Raw genomic sequence first — 15,680 nt, 5'->3', positions numbered from 1 at the left:
TGTATATATTTGGCCAATGGTGGAGTAATGCTCCATGTGTGGTATTTAATATGTAACGTTGAAACCTAAGATTAGATTTATGCATCTCTCTATATAGGAGAGAGAAATAATATGTAAAAAAAATATTAATGAGTCATATTTATTCCAACAGAATACTGACAATGTCATTACAGGTCGAAAACCATGAAGGAGCCCCAACAAGTTGCCTTTTTTCAGGTGTCTGACATCATTGCTCTAATAAGTGTTTGTTGCAAAGCAATTCCCCCAATATATCTGCATATGCCTCCAAAATGCAGTCATCTGGCTAGTAGTGTATTCACACTAAGATGAATGTTTTAAAGAATTTTTATGAATGTAGCACTTCAGAACTCTGCAAAGATATGTTCCTAACATGTAATAATGTTGAAATGTTAATATCTAGTCTTTTAATCATTTTTTTCCAAGATATACCACTGTTGCACATATTATTAGAAAAAATAGAAGAAAAAAATCTTGATTTAATTTAAACAGTATGATTCGCAATTAATTTTTGGTAATGTCATTTAAATATTTGAAATGTTTATTTTTTATTTATTGTTGATATAAAAAGTTTGTTGTTTTTTGTTATCATGGAATAGTGCAGGCTGATGTGGTAATGCACTGAAAGGGCTAATATGCAGTAATTGGCATGAATCATAAGTGTTTAGTATTAACAAGGTGAATGAGGGCAATTAAGGAATTGTACGCATGTGCATTCATATATGAATTAGGAATAAAGAAGCATGTAGTGAAATAATGTGCATTTGCCCCAAAATCACATATAGGGGCAAATACAAAGAAATAGAGCTACATCTCCTGGCATGCTTGGCAGCCGAGAGGTCACCGTTCATGTACAATCTTGGGGGGTGCACCAGGGAAGTGGGGTGAGAACACCAGGAACAAGGAAAAGGAAATAGAGACCCTGCCCGGGTAAAAAGGGGCATACTGTGAAAGCCATTAAAAGTAGGAGGTGGAGTCTGGAGTATGTGGCAGCAGATAAATGGTTGGGTAGGAGGGACAAAGCTAACTGGGAGCACAGAGGAGAACAGAGTGGAGTATCTGAAGAGAGAGAAAGACCACTGCAAAGTGAGGGCAGTAAGATAGTGGGAATAGGATCATGTGAGACCTTTGCACGCTCAACACCTTAATATAAGTTCATACCTGTCTGCATCTAATTAGTATCCACTACAGAGGATTTCTAGAGACTTTACACAGGTATTTCTATACCTGCCAAGTTCAAGTAACCCGGGTTACCAACTAATGGTGCTTGTGTCAGGTACAATGGGTCTCCCGAGTCGTTCCCTGGTGGAAGAATCCACACCCCCACAAGCTTGGGGAGGACTCTGGTGGAGGAACAGTACTTGAAGGAGGTGAGAGTCCACAGACGCATAGGATACACCATTCGAAACACCTCTCAGAGTGTTCAAGAAAGGGGTGTGTTAAAGAGAGAAAAGGTTTTGGATTTATTTGTGCTATTGATTTGATGAAATAGAAGTGGGGTATTGTGAAAATAATAATACCTTGACTAAACTGATATTAATGATGAATTTGGTTGAAACAGGCCATACATTGCTAAATACATGGATGTACAGTATATTAACTTGTATTCACACCATGTACATTCAGTTGAGGCTGGACCTACTTGAAAAATTAAGAACAAAATAGTGTACAGTACAGTGTTTCTAACAATACAATTGTAACTCTGTTGCTGACTAGTGAACTGCAGTGATCCTATTAAAGGATTTACCTTTAAATGCAGAATGCTTATGAAACTGTTCCAATAAACTTAGCAGCATTTGGTTTTACAATACTTCAATAACACACAGACACACATTAATAAAAAGTAAAAATTTATCAAACTGAAAAAAATGACTGTATATTGTTTTGCAATATGAATATTGTCTGCTAAAGAAGGACTCAATAAGTTATGTTATTTTACAGAATCTACTTGCCTGGGGTTTGAAGCCCCCACTCCCCTATTCAGCATAGCCCAAAGAGCCCCATTAATGCAGCTATGCACTTTTCTCTTCTCCTAATGTAAACAAATGGGAAGCTGCTCTGGGAGGAGTGTTTAAAACACTGTTGTATGTTTGAATAAAGGCCAGACTATCGGGGACAATGCCAGACCCCATGTAAAAAAACTATCCTGTATTATAGTAGAACTCATTTAACTCAACCCAAAAGTATATATGGAGTTTTGGATTAAGTTATTCTTTAAATCAGCATGTTGGAAAACCTGAAGTAGTTTTTGTTATTATTTTGTAGAGCACCTGACTGTACCAAAAGAATGCATGAATCAGCTTTTATTTAGAACAGGAGTTCTAAACTGTTGGGTTGGGACCCAAAGCATGGGACGCCAAACACATTAACTACTAATCATGTTTTGATATCATTATTATCATATATTATCAATTTCTGATTTATTATGTGTAAAATTGTATGCTTACTTTATTGATAACAATAAAAAGAATGAACATTATTGATTAATTTGCAGACATTGTTTCTAATCAAAATTGAAGATGGTAAAGTTTATTCACAGCCACAATTTGGGTCCCAATAGAAAAAGGTTAAGAACTCCTGGCCCATAATAGATCCATAATGTTCACAGTTTTCTGTTTATAGATGCACCATTGCTGTTTCCATCTTGTTTTCTTAGAGAAACCTTACTTGTAAGGTAATAAAGTCTATATTGTAAAGCACTTACTACTTGTCCATAGCTAAATGCATGATGACATACTAGCTCCTGAGTGTTGTCAATGTAACATACATGACAATTTGGTCTAGCTTCATCGGAACCATTAGGATTCTTTCGCTGTTTATAAATTGGTCAAACTTTTTATCCATGGTATAAAAGCTGACACTTTTGTATAAACTCCAGGAGAGTCTTTAACTCCACAGCCATAACCCCAAGAGGTTACTCCAAATACTACCCAGCTTCCCCCAGTACGTTCACACACCAGAGGACCACCACTGTCTCCTTGACAGCTGTCCACATGCTTCTGATCGTGAGGACTTCCTGCACAAAGCATCCTTCCTGTAAACCGACTTCTGTAACGCTCTTCGCAGATTCGCTTGGGAAATAATGTCACAGCAGCTTGCTGCAAAGTCCTTGAATATGCTCGACCTAAAAGCAAATGCATACAAATTAAAATTCAGATATTTTGGTCAAAATGCCAATATTGTTAGCTAGGCTGGCTAGTTTAGTATTATTATTTTAATAATTTAATCCCAGAAGGTGGTCGAAACAATGCTCTGTCAAACATTTGGCAGAGCATTGCTGTCAATGACTGATGCATAACGGGCAGACACTATGATTGACAGCTTTGCGTCCAAGTAGATTGTATAGTGGCTAATATTAGGACTGTGCAATAAAGGACGTTTATTTTATTTATTTGTTCTTTTTTTTTATATTTTTCTTAATGAAGCCCATTGATGACTTGTCATTTGGACCTCAAGTCATCAGTTGCCACCCCTATCTTGTCTCATGTACATAGCTCATTATATAACAGAATATATTCTTTTAGTAATACTGTCTTCACGTTAATTTCCCCTTGATATCAGTAAAAAGTCACAACATACTGTATATCCCTCAAATATTGTTCTAAAGTCTCATGCACAGTAAACCACAGACCTAATCCTATAGCAAATGGTTCTCCTTTTATTTTCTATTGTCCACTTTGAGTCCTATTTGAAAATAATAAAATTTTTCCCAATATTACTAAGCTATTGTTATTGTATGTTGTCCCTATGTACGTAATCATTGTCACACAGGTATAGTTAATAAACACTTTACAACCTTCAATAACATACATATAAAATCACAGTTCTTCACTTAGTATTATGGCAAATAAAAAATAAATATAAAAAATAAATATAATGTTTATTTTTTGGGCAGCTCCCCACATCAACTGTGTGTATTTAAACAATCAGAAACCAACTGGGGGTAAAACCAGAGAATGTGTATCCAAGACAACATGTTTCTAGATGGATTGGCATAGGAACACGTATGTTATGTGGTGTTATCACATCTGGCTTCTGATCGACTGAATACATGCAGCTGATGTGGGAGCAGCCGAGGGAATAAAAATGTTATAGCATTTGGAGCACTGTGCTGTAAATTTTAAAAGCACCATTAGATCTATTAGAGATTAGTTTTCTCTTTTTTGTCAATCACCCTCTATTTATATTTCTAGACATATAATTAAAGCATTTTCTAGGACATATAAAAAAACCTGTATGTACTTCCATAATTAATGATGACTGGCTAGGTGAGATACATTGATTTGCATTATTATTATTATTATCGTAGATTTGTAGGGTGCCACAGTGGTCCGCAGCGCTGTACAGTAGGGAGAACAGTACATACATAAAACAGGGACATTCAAGGTGGACAAAACAAATGCAGACATGAAAACAAAGGGTATGAAGGACCCTGCTCATAAAAGAGCTTACGTACTAAATGGAAGAGGGCACAGCTGAAGCAAGAGGAGCAAATATGTCTCAGAGTGGAGATTGGGATAGTTTTGAGGGTGCATTAGTGTGAATAGTGCTATTGAGGATAAGGTCACCTCTAAAAAAAAGATGGGTTTTCAAAGAGCATCTAAAGATTTGAAGGCTGTGAGAAAGTCTGATTGAGCGGCGTGATAGGGAATTCCATAAGTGGTGAGCAGCACGGGAGAAGTCTTGTAGGTGGGAGTGAGATGAGACAAGCCACAGGTCAGAGATGGATCTAAGAGGGTGGGAGGGAAAGTATTTTGATATGAGATTTGAGATGTGTGCAGGGGTAGTGCTGTTGGGGGCTTTGTAGGTAAGGGCGAGTAATTTGAATTTGATTCTGGAGGACGCCTGGAGCCAGTGTAGGGATTTGCAAAGTGTTGCAGCAGATGTGGAGTGTTAAGAGAGGAAGATCAGTCTTGCAGCAGCATTTAGGATGGATTGAAGTATGGATATATGGGTGTCAGGAATACCAGATAACAGGAGGTTGTAATAGTTAAGACGGGAGATGATGAGAGAATGGATAAGAGTTTTGGTAGCATGTTGAGTAAGAAAAGGGCATATTCTGGAAATGTTTTTAAGGTGGAGTCGACAGGACTGGGAGAGAGTCTGCATGTGAAGAATAAAGCAGAGGGCGGAGTTCAAGTGGGACACAAAGGCAGCGGGCTTGGGAGGCTAAGGAAACTGTGGTGTTATTGACAGTGAGGGAGATTTGAGGGCAGGTGGTGACTCTGGCAGGAGGAAAGACAATAAGCTCTGTTTTGGATATGCTGAGCTTTAGGTAGCATTGGGACATCCATGTGGAGATAGCAGAAAGACAGTTGGGTACACGAGATAGTACAGAAGGAGAGAGGTCAGGGGAAGAGATATAGATTTGGGTGTCATCAGCATAGAGGTGGTATTGGAGTCCGAATGAGCGAATTAGAGCCCCAAGAGGTTTACAATGAAAAAGTAAAGGGCCAAGAACAGAGCCTTGTGGGACCCCAACAGATAATGGGAGTGGAGGAGAGGATGTGCCAGAGGTGTAAACACAAAAGGAGCTGTTCGATAGATAGGAAGTGAACCAGGAAAGAACTGTGTCACAAAGGCCAATGGAGTAAAGGGTGTGAAGGAAAAGAGGGTGATCCACAGTATCAAAAGCAGCAGAGAGGTCCAGGATAATGAGTATGGATAAATTACTGTTAGATTTTGCAGTAAGTAGATTATTGGTCACTTTTGTGAGAGCAGTTTCAGTGGAATGTTGGGGGCGGAAGCCTGATTGCAGAGAGTCGAGAATGGAATGAGAGGAGAGAAAGTGAGACTATGTACACTAATTGCTCAAGTAGTTAGGAGGCAGAGGGAAGGAGAGAAATAGGATGGTAGTTGGAGAGAAAGGCTGGATTGAGAGATGGTTTCTTTAGAATAGGTGAAATGAGCGCATGTTTAAAGGAGAATGGAAATGTGCCAGTGGAGACAGACAGGTTGAAGAGGTGAGTTAGAGGTAGGCATGCAGTGGAGGAGAGGGAGCGGAGAAGTTGTGAGGGAATAGGGTCGAGTGGACAGGTTGTAGGGTGAGATGATAAGATGAGTGCAGAGACTTCATCTTCAGTTACTAGAGAGAATGAATTAAGGGTGGATTGGGGAGTGTAGCTAAAGGTGGGTAGAGTGAGCGGGGTGAGTGGAATTTGATATGATGAAATATCTTGTCGAATGGTGTTAATTTTGTCTTTGGAATAGGTGGCAAAATCATTGGCAGTGAGGGAGGAAGGAGGAGGATGTGCAGGTGGGCAGAAAAGTGGTTTGAAGGTGGCATAGAGGCAACATGGGTTAGAAGACTAAGTGGATATTAGAGATTTGAAGACTGTTTGTTTGACAATTGAAAGGGTAGTTCTGTAAGATGAGAGGGTGAATTTATAGTGGAGGAAATCGGGATAGGAACAAGATTTCCTCTAGTGGCGGTCTGCAGTGCGGGAGCACTTTTGCAGATAGTGGGTCTGTTTGTTGTGCCATGGCTGGAGTTTGGATCGTCAGGGACTATAAGGTATATTTACTAAACTGCAGGTTTGAAAAATTGAAGATGTTGCCTATAGCAACTAATCAGATTCTAGCTTGCATTTTGTAGAATGTACTAAACAAATGATAGCTAGACTCTGACTGGTTGCTATAGGCAACATCTCCACTTTTCAAACCTGCAGTTTAGTAAATCTAGCTCTATATGTAGTAGCTGGAGCTGCATTGTCTGGGGCTGAAATTAGTGTTTTGTTATAGAAAGTGCGAGCCTGATTAGGACAGAACAATGCAGTCATTGGAAAAAATAGTTGTTTTAGTGAAAATGAGAAGGGAATTGGGTTAAGAGTACTTAGGTTTTGTTGTGTACGTGTGTATTTGGGTGCAGGGGGAAGGGCATGAGGTATTGTGAAGCTGAAGGAAATGAGTTTGTAGTCGGAGAGTGGGATGGCTAAATTTGAGAAACTAGAGATGGAGCTGGAGCAGTAGAAGGAGAAGACAAGATCAAGGGAGTGCCCATCACAGTGGGTAGGAGATGATGTCCATTGGGAGAGACCAAAGGAGGAAGTAAGTGAAAGAAGTTTAGTGGCAGAAGAGACAGTGGGATTATCAATGGGAATATTGAAATAGTATGAGTTTAGGCAGGTCAAAGGATATGAAATAAGTGAGCCAGGCCGTGAAGTTGTCAATAAATTGAGAAACTGAACCTGGGGGGCAATAAATGACAGCAACACGAAGGTGGAAAGGATAAAATAGACAGATAGTGTGGACTTCAAAGGAAGAGAATGAGACGGAGGGTTCAGAGGGTATGACTTGGATGGTGCAGCTTGCAGAGAGTAGAATGCCTACTCCACCACCTCCTTGTTTCTGGGTCTGGGAGTGTGGCTGAAGGAGAGCCCCACATAAGAGAGAGCTGCAGGGGATGTAGTGTCAGAGGAGGTGAGCCAAGATTCTGTAATGGCAAGGAGGTTGAGGGATTTAGAAATGAATAGATCATGGATGGATGTAAGTTTGATACAAACGGATCTGGCTTTCCATAGTGCATAGGAGAAGGAAAGAGAGGGTAGTAGAGATATGTGGATAAGGTTGGGGAGGATTGGAAGCACAGGATAGATAGTAAGGTTTGGGGTGGAGTTAAGAGCATGAGCAGATAATGGGGATTGTACGGGGCCCAGGGTTAGGCAAGATATCACCAGCAGCCATTAGAAGGAGCAGGGTGAGAAAGAGGACATGCGAGGAGGATTTGTGGGTGTGAGGTTTATTTCTGTTTATGTAGGAGGGTGAGCATGGTGGTACCGGAGACAAAACAGTTGATGTGTAAAAACTAGCAAGGAGGGAAGTAGTGAAGGGGAAATCATAATCGGGGATGGAGGAATAGGATGATGGAGTAAGAAGAGGAGTTTGGAGAGAAGTATGGTGATAGTAAAAATGAGAGACTGTAAATTGAGTAGGTGCGTGATAGAGAGATGTGAATGTATGTTTATTAGCTAGGGTTTGTTAATGAGAGACTAGAAAGGAACAATTGATCCAAATTGTGTGGGGCAATGGAGGAGGTGAAGGATACTTTACCGCCCCCTGGCTGGGGTTAATGGAGTAGGCAGTTTCTGCCATTCTGACACAACGAGGTCCAGGAGGATGCTGACAGTTGGGTGCGGAGGGTCCAGCAGCCAAACAGAGATGGTAACAGCAAACACAATTGAGCTCAGTGAGTAGCTGAACAGATTTTAAAACAGCAATGACAGATGAGCTCTGTGGGTCTCAGAGCTGGACAGAGATGAGAGTTCTGTTGATCCTAAAAAGTCTTGTTTTTCGGTATGAAGTCAATCTTCAGCGCCATTGTGACATTTGCCAATAGTATTTAGAAATATCCAAAGCAATATATTTGTGAAGAATAGGGAAATGTGGGATCTTGGGCTAAGAACTGAGCCAGTGTACAGCTTACTTCAACTGCAGTCCGCATGCCTCATTAATAATAAAGCAAATCGAAATGACCAAATCAACAGGGAATATGGTGGCTACTCACAGTAATGGAAAACTCCACTCCATATTTTTCTGCAAAATCAGAAAGGGGTTCTATTGGAACCCTATGAGTATGGAAAAACATACCCTTTCCAAAGAAATCTCAACTGTGTCTGCAGTAATTTACATTTAAATACCAGACTGTTAGCCTTGGAGCATCGAGAACCTGCAGGTACTGGCTGTGATCAGTTCTTACTGAACTGCAGTGTTAGTTGTGGGGAAGGTGGCAAATTGCAGACATAAATTGGTTTCTTTAACATTAAGGTGGGAAACTATTACCAAAGACAATAGTGATTGCATGTGTAGCGCTGACTGAGAAATGAGTGTACCCCTGTACTATTTCTTGAGAGCAAAACAGAGGAAGCAGACAGGTAGGGCAGAGACTCTGTGAGAGTACCAGAAGTCTGAGAAGAGAAGGGAGATGTATCGATTACACCCCTGTATACAGAGCAGCAATACTGGCAAATAGGAGCTGTTGGTAAGGGGTGTACACCCCTGTCAGTTGTTTAAAGTAAAAGTCTGGAATAAAGAAAATACCCCAGAGAGATATAGAGAGAAGAAGGAAAGGATATTTTTAAAAGAGAGAAACAACTGGAGTCCTGACTAGAAAAAGCCATCTTGGAATAAAAGGCTGATCGTTATATGAATAAGTAACATCTTAATATCTGTTTATTGAATTATCAGGACTGCGTATTATACCAATAGTCAGATATGGACTAGGTGGGAAGGTCTGAAGATTGTAATGCATACTTGCCAACTCTCCCGGAATGTCCGGGAGACTCCCGCATTTTGCAAGTCTCCCGGACTCCCGGGTGAGTGTGGCAATCTCCCGAATTCTGCCCTCTTCACTAGGAAGTGCCCCACTTCCTAGTGAAGTGGGCAGAATTAGATCCCAAATGCCGCGATTCCCGGTGAATCGCGGCATTTGGCCCCGCCCCCCCGCTGTCAAATGACGCAATTTGTGTCATGACGTCACAGGGGGCAGGGCCAAAATGCCGCGATTTTGGTCACCCCGCCTCCTCACGCCCACCTCCACTGGCTGGCTCCCGGAAGAGAGCTGAAGAAAGTAGGTAAGCTTGTTGTAATGTTAATGAACCCTTTTGCTGTACTGAGATAATATTAACAAGGGATTAGTGCAGGGACAGTTAGGGAACATAGATTGAATTACAATAATGAGAAACTGTGCAGACTACCTCACTATCCTCTTAGTCACATGTAAGAGAAATTCACAAACCTGTGGTCTGAGGAGCCCTACGATACTGAAATGACTATATGGTCATGTCTAAGGGACAGATGATGAAATCCAAAGGGTAAACATATGTCTATTTATGCTGCTGAACTTTTTTAATGCTAATTGTTTGATATTAGTTATATTTGCAAATATAATTGTAGTTTAAAGAGAGGTACCTCTTAGTAGTGGAATAATAGAGAAGATAGAATATATATGTATGGTGGTATAGGTATTATATAGTACTATTTATGGATTATATACAATTGCTTGTTTAAACTACAATTTATATTTTTTATTTAAAATATTGGAAAATCCCTTTAGAAGCTTATATCGCAGTAATAAATGTGCCAGTGTGGCTTCTAAAGATAATTCATGTATGATATTATTCATTTGAGTGTGCCTTTGGTCCAGTGAAGGGAGGCGGAGGGTTCCTTGGCCACCCTCTGGTGTTGCTACTACCAGGTCAATACCCAAAGAAGACCCTTCGGTAATCAGACCAAGGGAGAGGCACTGCGCAATCTGGAATACAAAGTACTGAATTCATTTGCAGACCGCACACACATATTGATATATACACCCTAACCGGAAAAAGAGGTGTTACACATAGAAATGCTAGAGATTAGTATTAATAACACATTTTACCTGTGTCACCCCATCCTGTGATATAACAGTTTCGTGCAGTTTTTTGTGGCCTTTCCCTTCTCAGCGGTAAACAGGCTGGTATGACATGGGAGCTGAGTGGTACACACTGTTCTGAAGGTCCATGTAGTCTTATCAGGGCAATGTCATAATCACTTCCATCTGGTCTGTAGTTTCTGTGTATTATGATCTGTTGGATTACCAAATCCTCTTCATACTCCTCTGGGACAAGTGTGTGATAATCCCCCACTCTTATCACATAACTGCGAGTGTTGTTACCATACCTAAAGAGAGACAAGAGAAGTCACAGGATGATGTTCTATAATAAAGCAATGGTCATACTGTAGGTGTGACAAGCCATTACAGACTAGTACAGTGGATTCCAAATTTTTTCCGTTCAAGGAACTCTTAGGGTCTCAAAAGTTTTTTCAAGGCACCCCTAAGCCCAAATAATTACCAAGTAGTCCCCCGCCTTGCTTACCACTGACCCTGGCAGAGGCACCCCTGTGAGATCTCCAAGGTACCCCAGGGAGCCTAGGCACAGAGTTTGGGAACCACTGGGCTAGAATAATGTACTAAATGCTATCAGGTGGCCTTATATAAGTTTATGCAAAGCCTGCATTTTAGTGAGTACGACTGTATGCCCAGGATTGGCCAGGAGGACCTTATGTGGTATACTAGGCTGGATTACACTGATGTTGCACTGATGTGAAGTTTGACCAATGCAAACAGATGACTTATTATCTCTTATTAAGGTTCAATCTCAAGTTGTGTCATTGAGGGGGGGGGGGGGTAGGTTGTCCTATTTGCAGTATTATTTTTTTGTTGAGCTAAGTCTGAGTCAGTAAGAACTGAGTGATATGCTCTATCTGTTGAGAACAGGTGCTAAACAGTCAATAAGTTGAGAACTCTCTATCCCTTGAAGTACATAACAGAGTTCATTACATGTAGGGTGATGATGTAACCATACAAGTGATGTTCCAGAACACAGTAAGTTTGTAACACATTCACTGACACTATATTCAGGGACATGAGCTAATTCAAGGAATGTTAACTACTTCCTGTCACTGGAGGATATTTCACTATCAACAAAATCTCTGCCAGGGGTTCATGCCGGTGTGGGTGGCTTACACATGTAAAAAAGGAGGATTTAGCAGGAGTCTTGATTTTACTCCAAGAAATAAATTTGAAGAAAGGGATAGCTCTGTAATACGGAAATTGAAATTGTAACAAATTATTTATCCCCAAAACAAAGCATTAACATTTGCCAAATTATGTATATCTCAGTGAAAAAAATATGTCCAAAGAAGTTGTATTGAAAGCAATATTTTGACAAAGGCCAAAGGGGACTAGGAGAAGACCCCAAGAGGACATCATAACTATTTACCTGGTGTGAACCACCGTAGGGAGAGTTTCAGGGTAAGACACAGTTAATGTATTATGGCTGGAGCTTATCAACAGATCTTAAACATCATACAAATATTCCCCAAACAGCTTAAACATTTATACTTTTGTGTCACTTGTGTTTTTGGTTTTTAAAAAAATTGTGTCCATTGTAACTTGTTTGGTCTTACACTTACCTCATACTCACCACTGCACAATGCAATAAGGCACATATCACACTCCAATTATTCATAATATAGTAGTTTTCAGATTATTAATAAAACACATAACCATTCAGGACATATCCAGCTCTCTCAAATGTGAGCCCTTGTCTTAAGTGGCAAAAGCAGAAAAGAATAACCCTGGATGGCAAAAATATCTACACTTGATAAAGATCTCCAAAAGGAAACATCATCACAACAACAAAATAAAATATCTTAGACTGGCATATGTGGGCTACACATGGACCATTTTTTAAGTTAATTTAATAACATGGTGTAAGTGCTATAATGTACAAAGCCCCAGAAATCTTGTTTGCTATAATTCTGACAATTTTTGATTAAAAATTGCTGTCGATTTTACTTGAAGTCAAATATGAAAAGAGCAAACAGTGGTCTGCACAATCCAGAGGTCAACAGTCCCATATTGAAAAGCACTGGGGCACTTTCTGACCCTCCTGGGCTGTGGAGGATCATCCCGATTGATACCCTTGGAGTACCCCAATGTCCCAGTACAATAGGTGTCTAAAGCTCACAAGTAAATAAGTAAAACAAAACAAACAAGTAAAAAGTACACATATAATTTTAACATAAGTTTAAATTGGATAAAATAATTCATAAAATTCATATTATCCGCTTTTTCAAAAAAATATAAAATAAAATATTTTCTTTTTTCTTTATCTGTTATAGTACAAATTAAAAATGTAAACCATAAATCTGAAAAATCCCTATACGAAAAGATGCACATGCATCTATGCTGCTGTAGTTTTGAGGCTGAGGTAGTAACAAACAGCAACCACATGCCATTGGAGTGGGGACTTTTTTGACCCACCAGGAGAAATGTAGGACAGAGGAATGTTAATGGCATCCACACCCTAGTGCTTTGGGCGGCATTACATACTTGTATTTCCACAACAGTTGGAGAACCACTGATTCCCTAAGCCACAGTATCAGTAGAAGAAACATTAAAAACAAATAGCTCCAATTTTTACATATATATTTATTAGATATCAAAGTAATTATCAACCCTTATTCTATTTATGCATTTGTGGACTTTAGACAACATATTCATATAAGTATGAGGATCCACATCCTCCAGGAACCTCAGCACTATGCTGGGGCAACATGGATCACCCCATCCCCCAGCTCCTCCATGTTCATGAAATCACTTGTCTGCCTTATCCTCCACAATCAGGGGAGGGCTGGCAAATTTTAGCACGGGGGGCAAGACTCGACTCAGCAGCTTATTAGGAACATTTTAAAGGAAATGAAATGCAAGTATTCCAGTGACCTAGCCCAAGGTAGCCCACTACAGGACTAGCCCAAGTGGCAGATGCCCCCCCTGCCCCCCAGCCCAGCCTGCCCCTGAACACAATGTCATTACATTTTACCATATCCCCATACAGTTAGTTCCATGTAGGCTAGGAACAAAGTCCTAGTCCCATGAAACACCAGGGGGTAAATGTATGAACATGCGGGTTCTTCAACACCCGCGTGTTCAGCGTGTTTGGCGATTAAATTTCAAGCGGCGCTGCATTGTAAAGGAAGTTTCCCTTTACAATGCAGCGCCGCTTGAAATTTAATCGCTGAACACGCGGGTGTTGAAGAACCCGCATGTTCATACATTTACCCCCAGGTGGCAGACATGTAGGGACTGCAGTGCTAGGGTAGGGGCCAATTCATTCATTCATTTACTCATCCAACACACCAGGGGCCAGAAATATCTTACCAGTGTCTCCTGCACCAGGGAACCAGGTATTACAGTCCTTTTCACTAGTTATAGGATATTATTTTTTTATTATTAATGTTATTTATTTTATTTATTATTATTATTATTATTATTATTATTATTATTATTATTATTATTATTATATAACTGACCATCCTCTGCAGTTTATCACAAGCTATGGGACAACGTCACACAGCCTACAATGACTGAAGTTCATCATATAGTGAACTGTATTTACCTATTTTTCACCCACTCTCTGCTTTTAAATAAGCAGAGATGGGAGCCATAGGAACTATCTATTCCCTCCCATTTCTCCTACTTGATATTAAATGCTGGTGGGCCTAAAATTACCACTGGTAGCAACACTTCCCAGCTTATAGAATGGTTGTCAATTGTTTAGTAAACTACCACTGTGATGAAGCAACAAAAAGGAGCATTAAGTGACAATATGTAAAGCCATATTAATCCATCTGCTGGTGTAACGGGGCGGATCGTTGGCACCCCAAAATTAGTATAAGGAACGATTCTACAGGCCCAGTTGTATGGTAGAGAGGCGAAGGTCCCCTCAGTAGTGTTGGGCTAGAACTGCATAAACTTGTGGGTTTATTCTCTTTGCTTGTGGCATAAGGCTTTACCAGAGCAGTAGATAAGTAGTGGTAGTATAGAGAAATAAGAGCACGATACCATCAACATACAGTGTTATTCAACACGTCACAAAATAAATAACATTTTAGGAATCTTGGTTCAACAATATGCAAACATAAATCAACACAGCACATAGGTCACTGAATAAATATATCCCACTTTAAATTTCAGCACTGTGCTTCAGTGAAATGGATTTCACTGGTTAGATACTTTAGGAGACAACCGGTTGCTACAAGTTAAATAGACCATTACACTAAATGCTGTGGCTCCACAATGTGCTTTACAAGGCCTTGTACATTGTGGAGCCTTAACAGCAACATTAATACAGTCACTGTTAAAAGAGAAGTCATTGTAGACGGCCGTCATGTTCATTAATCAGAATCCTTTCAGTGTGTATTACAAGCAGTCGCTGTCAAGAGACTGTCAGGGAACACACCATCGGTCTGTTCCTGTCTGGATACGCAGTGTCAGATTTCTCTCAATCGTTATTAAGACTACCACAGTGCTGGACTGGGTGGCCTGTGGGTGCATGTGCTGGTCTGAGTGGCATGTGGGGGCAAGTGCGTATCTGAGGGCATATGGGGGCATTTCATGTCATGTGCACGTCTTAAGGCATGTGAAGTGCAGAGGTAAATTTGTGTGTTTTTGAATTTTAGAAAAAAGATTTTGATTTTTGTGGGCAGTAAGATATGTAGATGGTAGATGAAGAAAGAAGAGAGCAGAGTAAGAGGGATGCACCACAATCATGTTTGTCTATCACGTTTTCAGACATTTGATAAAGCTTGTCATATACACAAACCTCCAGGCATCGTTAACTTAATTATGTTTTAAGAAAATGCAATATTTCCTTCCTTGCATCTGGCTTCCTATTGCAGACACACTACATCACTGTTAGTGACAATGACACTCATCTTACTTAATTAAATGTGTCTGTTGTGTTTACAAAACCATGAGGCAAGAACCATTTACGCTATTATCTGTGGCTTATTTGGGATTTTACGGAGGTTGTACACCAGCAGTTGTCTGTTTCTAATTTTGAGATTGCTTTTAAGCTTTTGGCTTGCTGCTGCTTCTTTTTATTGGCACAATACGGAGAGCCACAGATCTGGAAAGTAATGTAATCATTTTGAGAAACTGTTCCAGGGATAAAGGGCGAGGGGGGGCAAGATGTTATCTCTAGCAGAGAAATGTTATGTCTTGTCATTATATGCCATGTTGGCACTGTTCATTTATTCTTACTATTGAAGAAATGTGACTCTAACTATGCAATAACCAGTGGGAGCAGAACGGACATTAGGTCAAGTAGCAACTTAAAATT

General features: G+C 40.0%; 1 protein-coding gene and 1 long non-coding RNA gene across 2 annotated transcripts in view; one reads left to right on the top strand and one right to left on the bottom strand.

Annotated features, from left to right (window-relative positions):
- Positions 1-1,851: 1,851 nt before the first annotated feature.
- Positions 1,852-15,680, bottom strand: part of PRSS12 (serine protease 12) — a 182,884-nt gene continuing 169,055 nt past the window's right edge. The window contains exons 13-14 of the mRNA XM_075200339.1: positions 10,391-10,671; positions 1,852-3,142 (exon numbers count right to left, since the gene is read on the bottom strand). Of these exons, the coding sequence (XP_075056440.1) occupies positions 2,835-3,142; positions 10,391-10,671 (589 nt within the window). The 3' untranslated portion in view covers positions 1,852-2,834. The remainder of the gene's footprint in view (positions 3,143-10,390; positions 10,672-15,680) is intronic.
- Positions 9,543-15,680, top strand: part of LOC142142024 (uncharacterized) — a 226,312-nt gene continuing 220,174 nt past the window's right edge. The window contains exon 1 of the long non-coding RNA XR_012688985.1: positions 9,543-9,587. This is a non-coding gene — a long non-coding RNA (uncharacterized LOC142142024). The remainder of the gene's footprint in view (positions 9,588-15,680) is intronic.

This window comes from Mixophyes fleayi, chromosome 1 (assembly GCF_038048845.1).
Source record: "Mixophyes fleayi isolate aMixFle1 chromosome 1, aMixFle1.hap1, whole genome shotgun sequence".
NCBI lineage: Eukaryota > Metazoa > Chordata > Amphibia > Anura > Limnodynastidae > Mixophyes > Mixophyes fleayi.
This window is presented reverse-complemented; position numbering and strand designations above follow the sequence as displayed.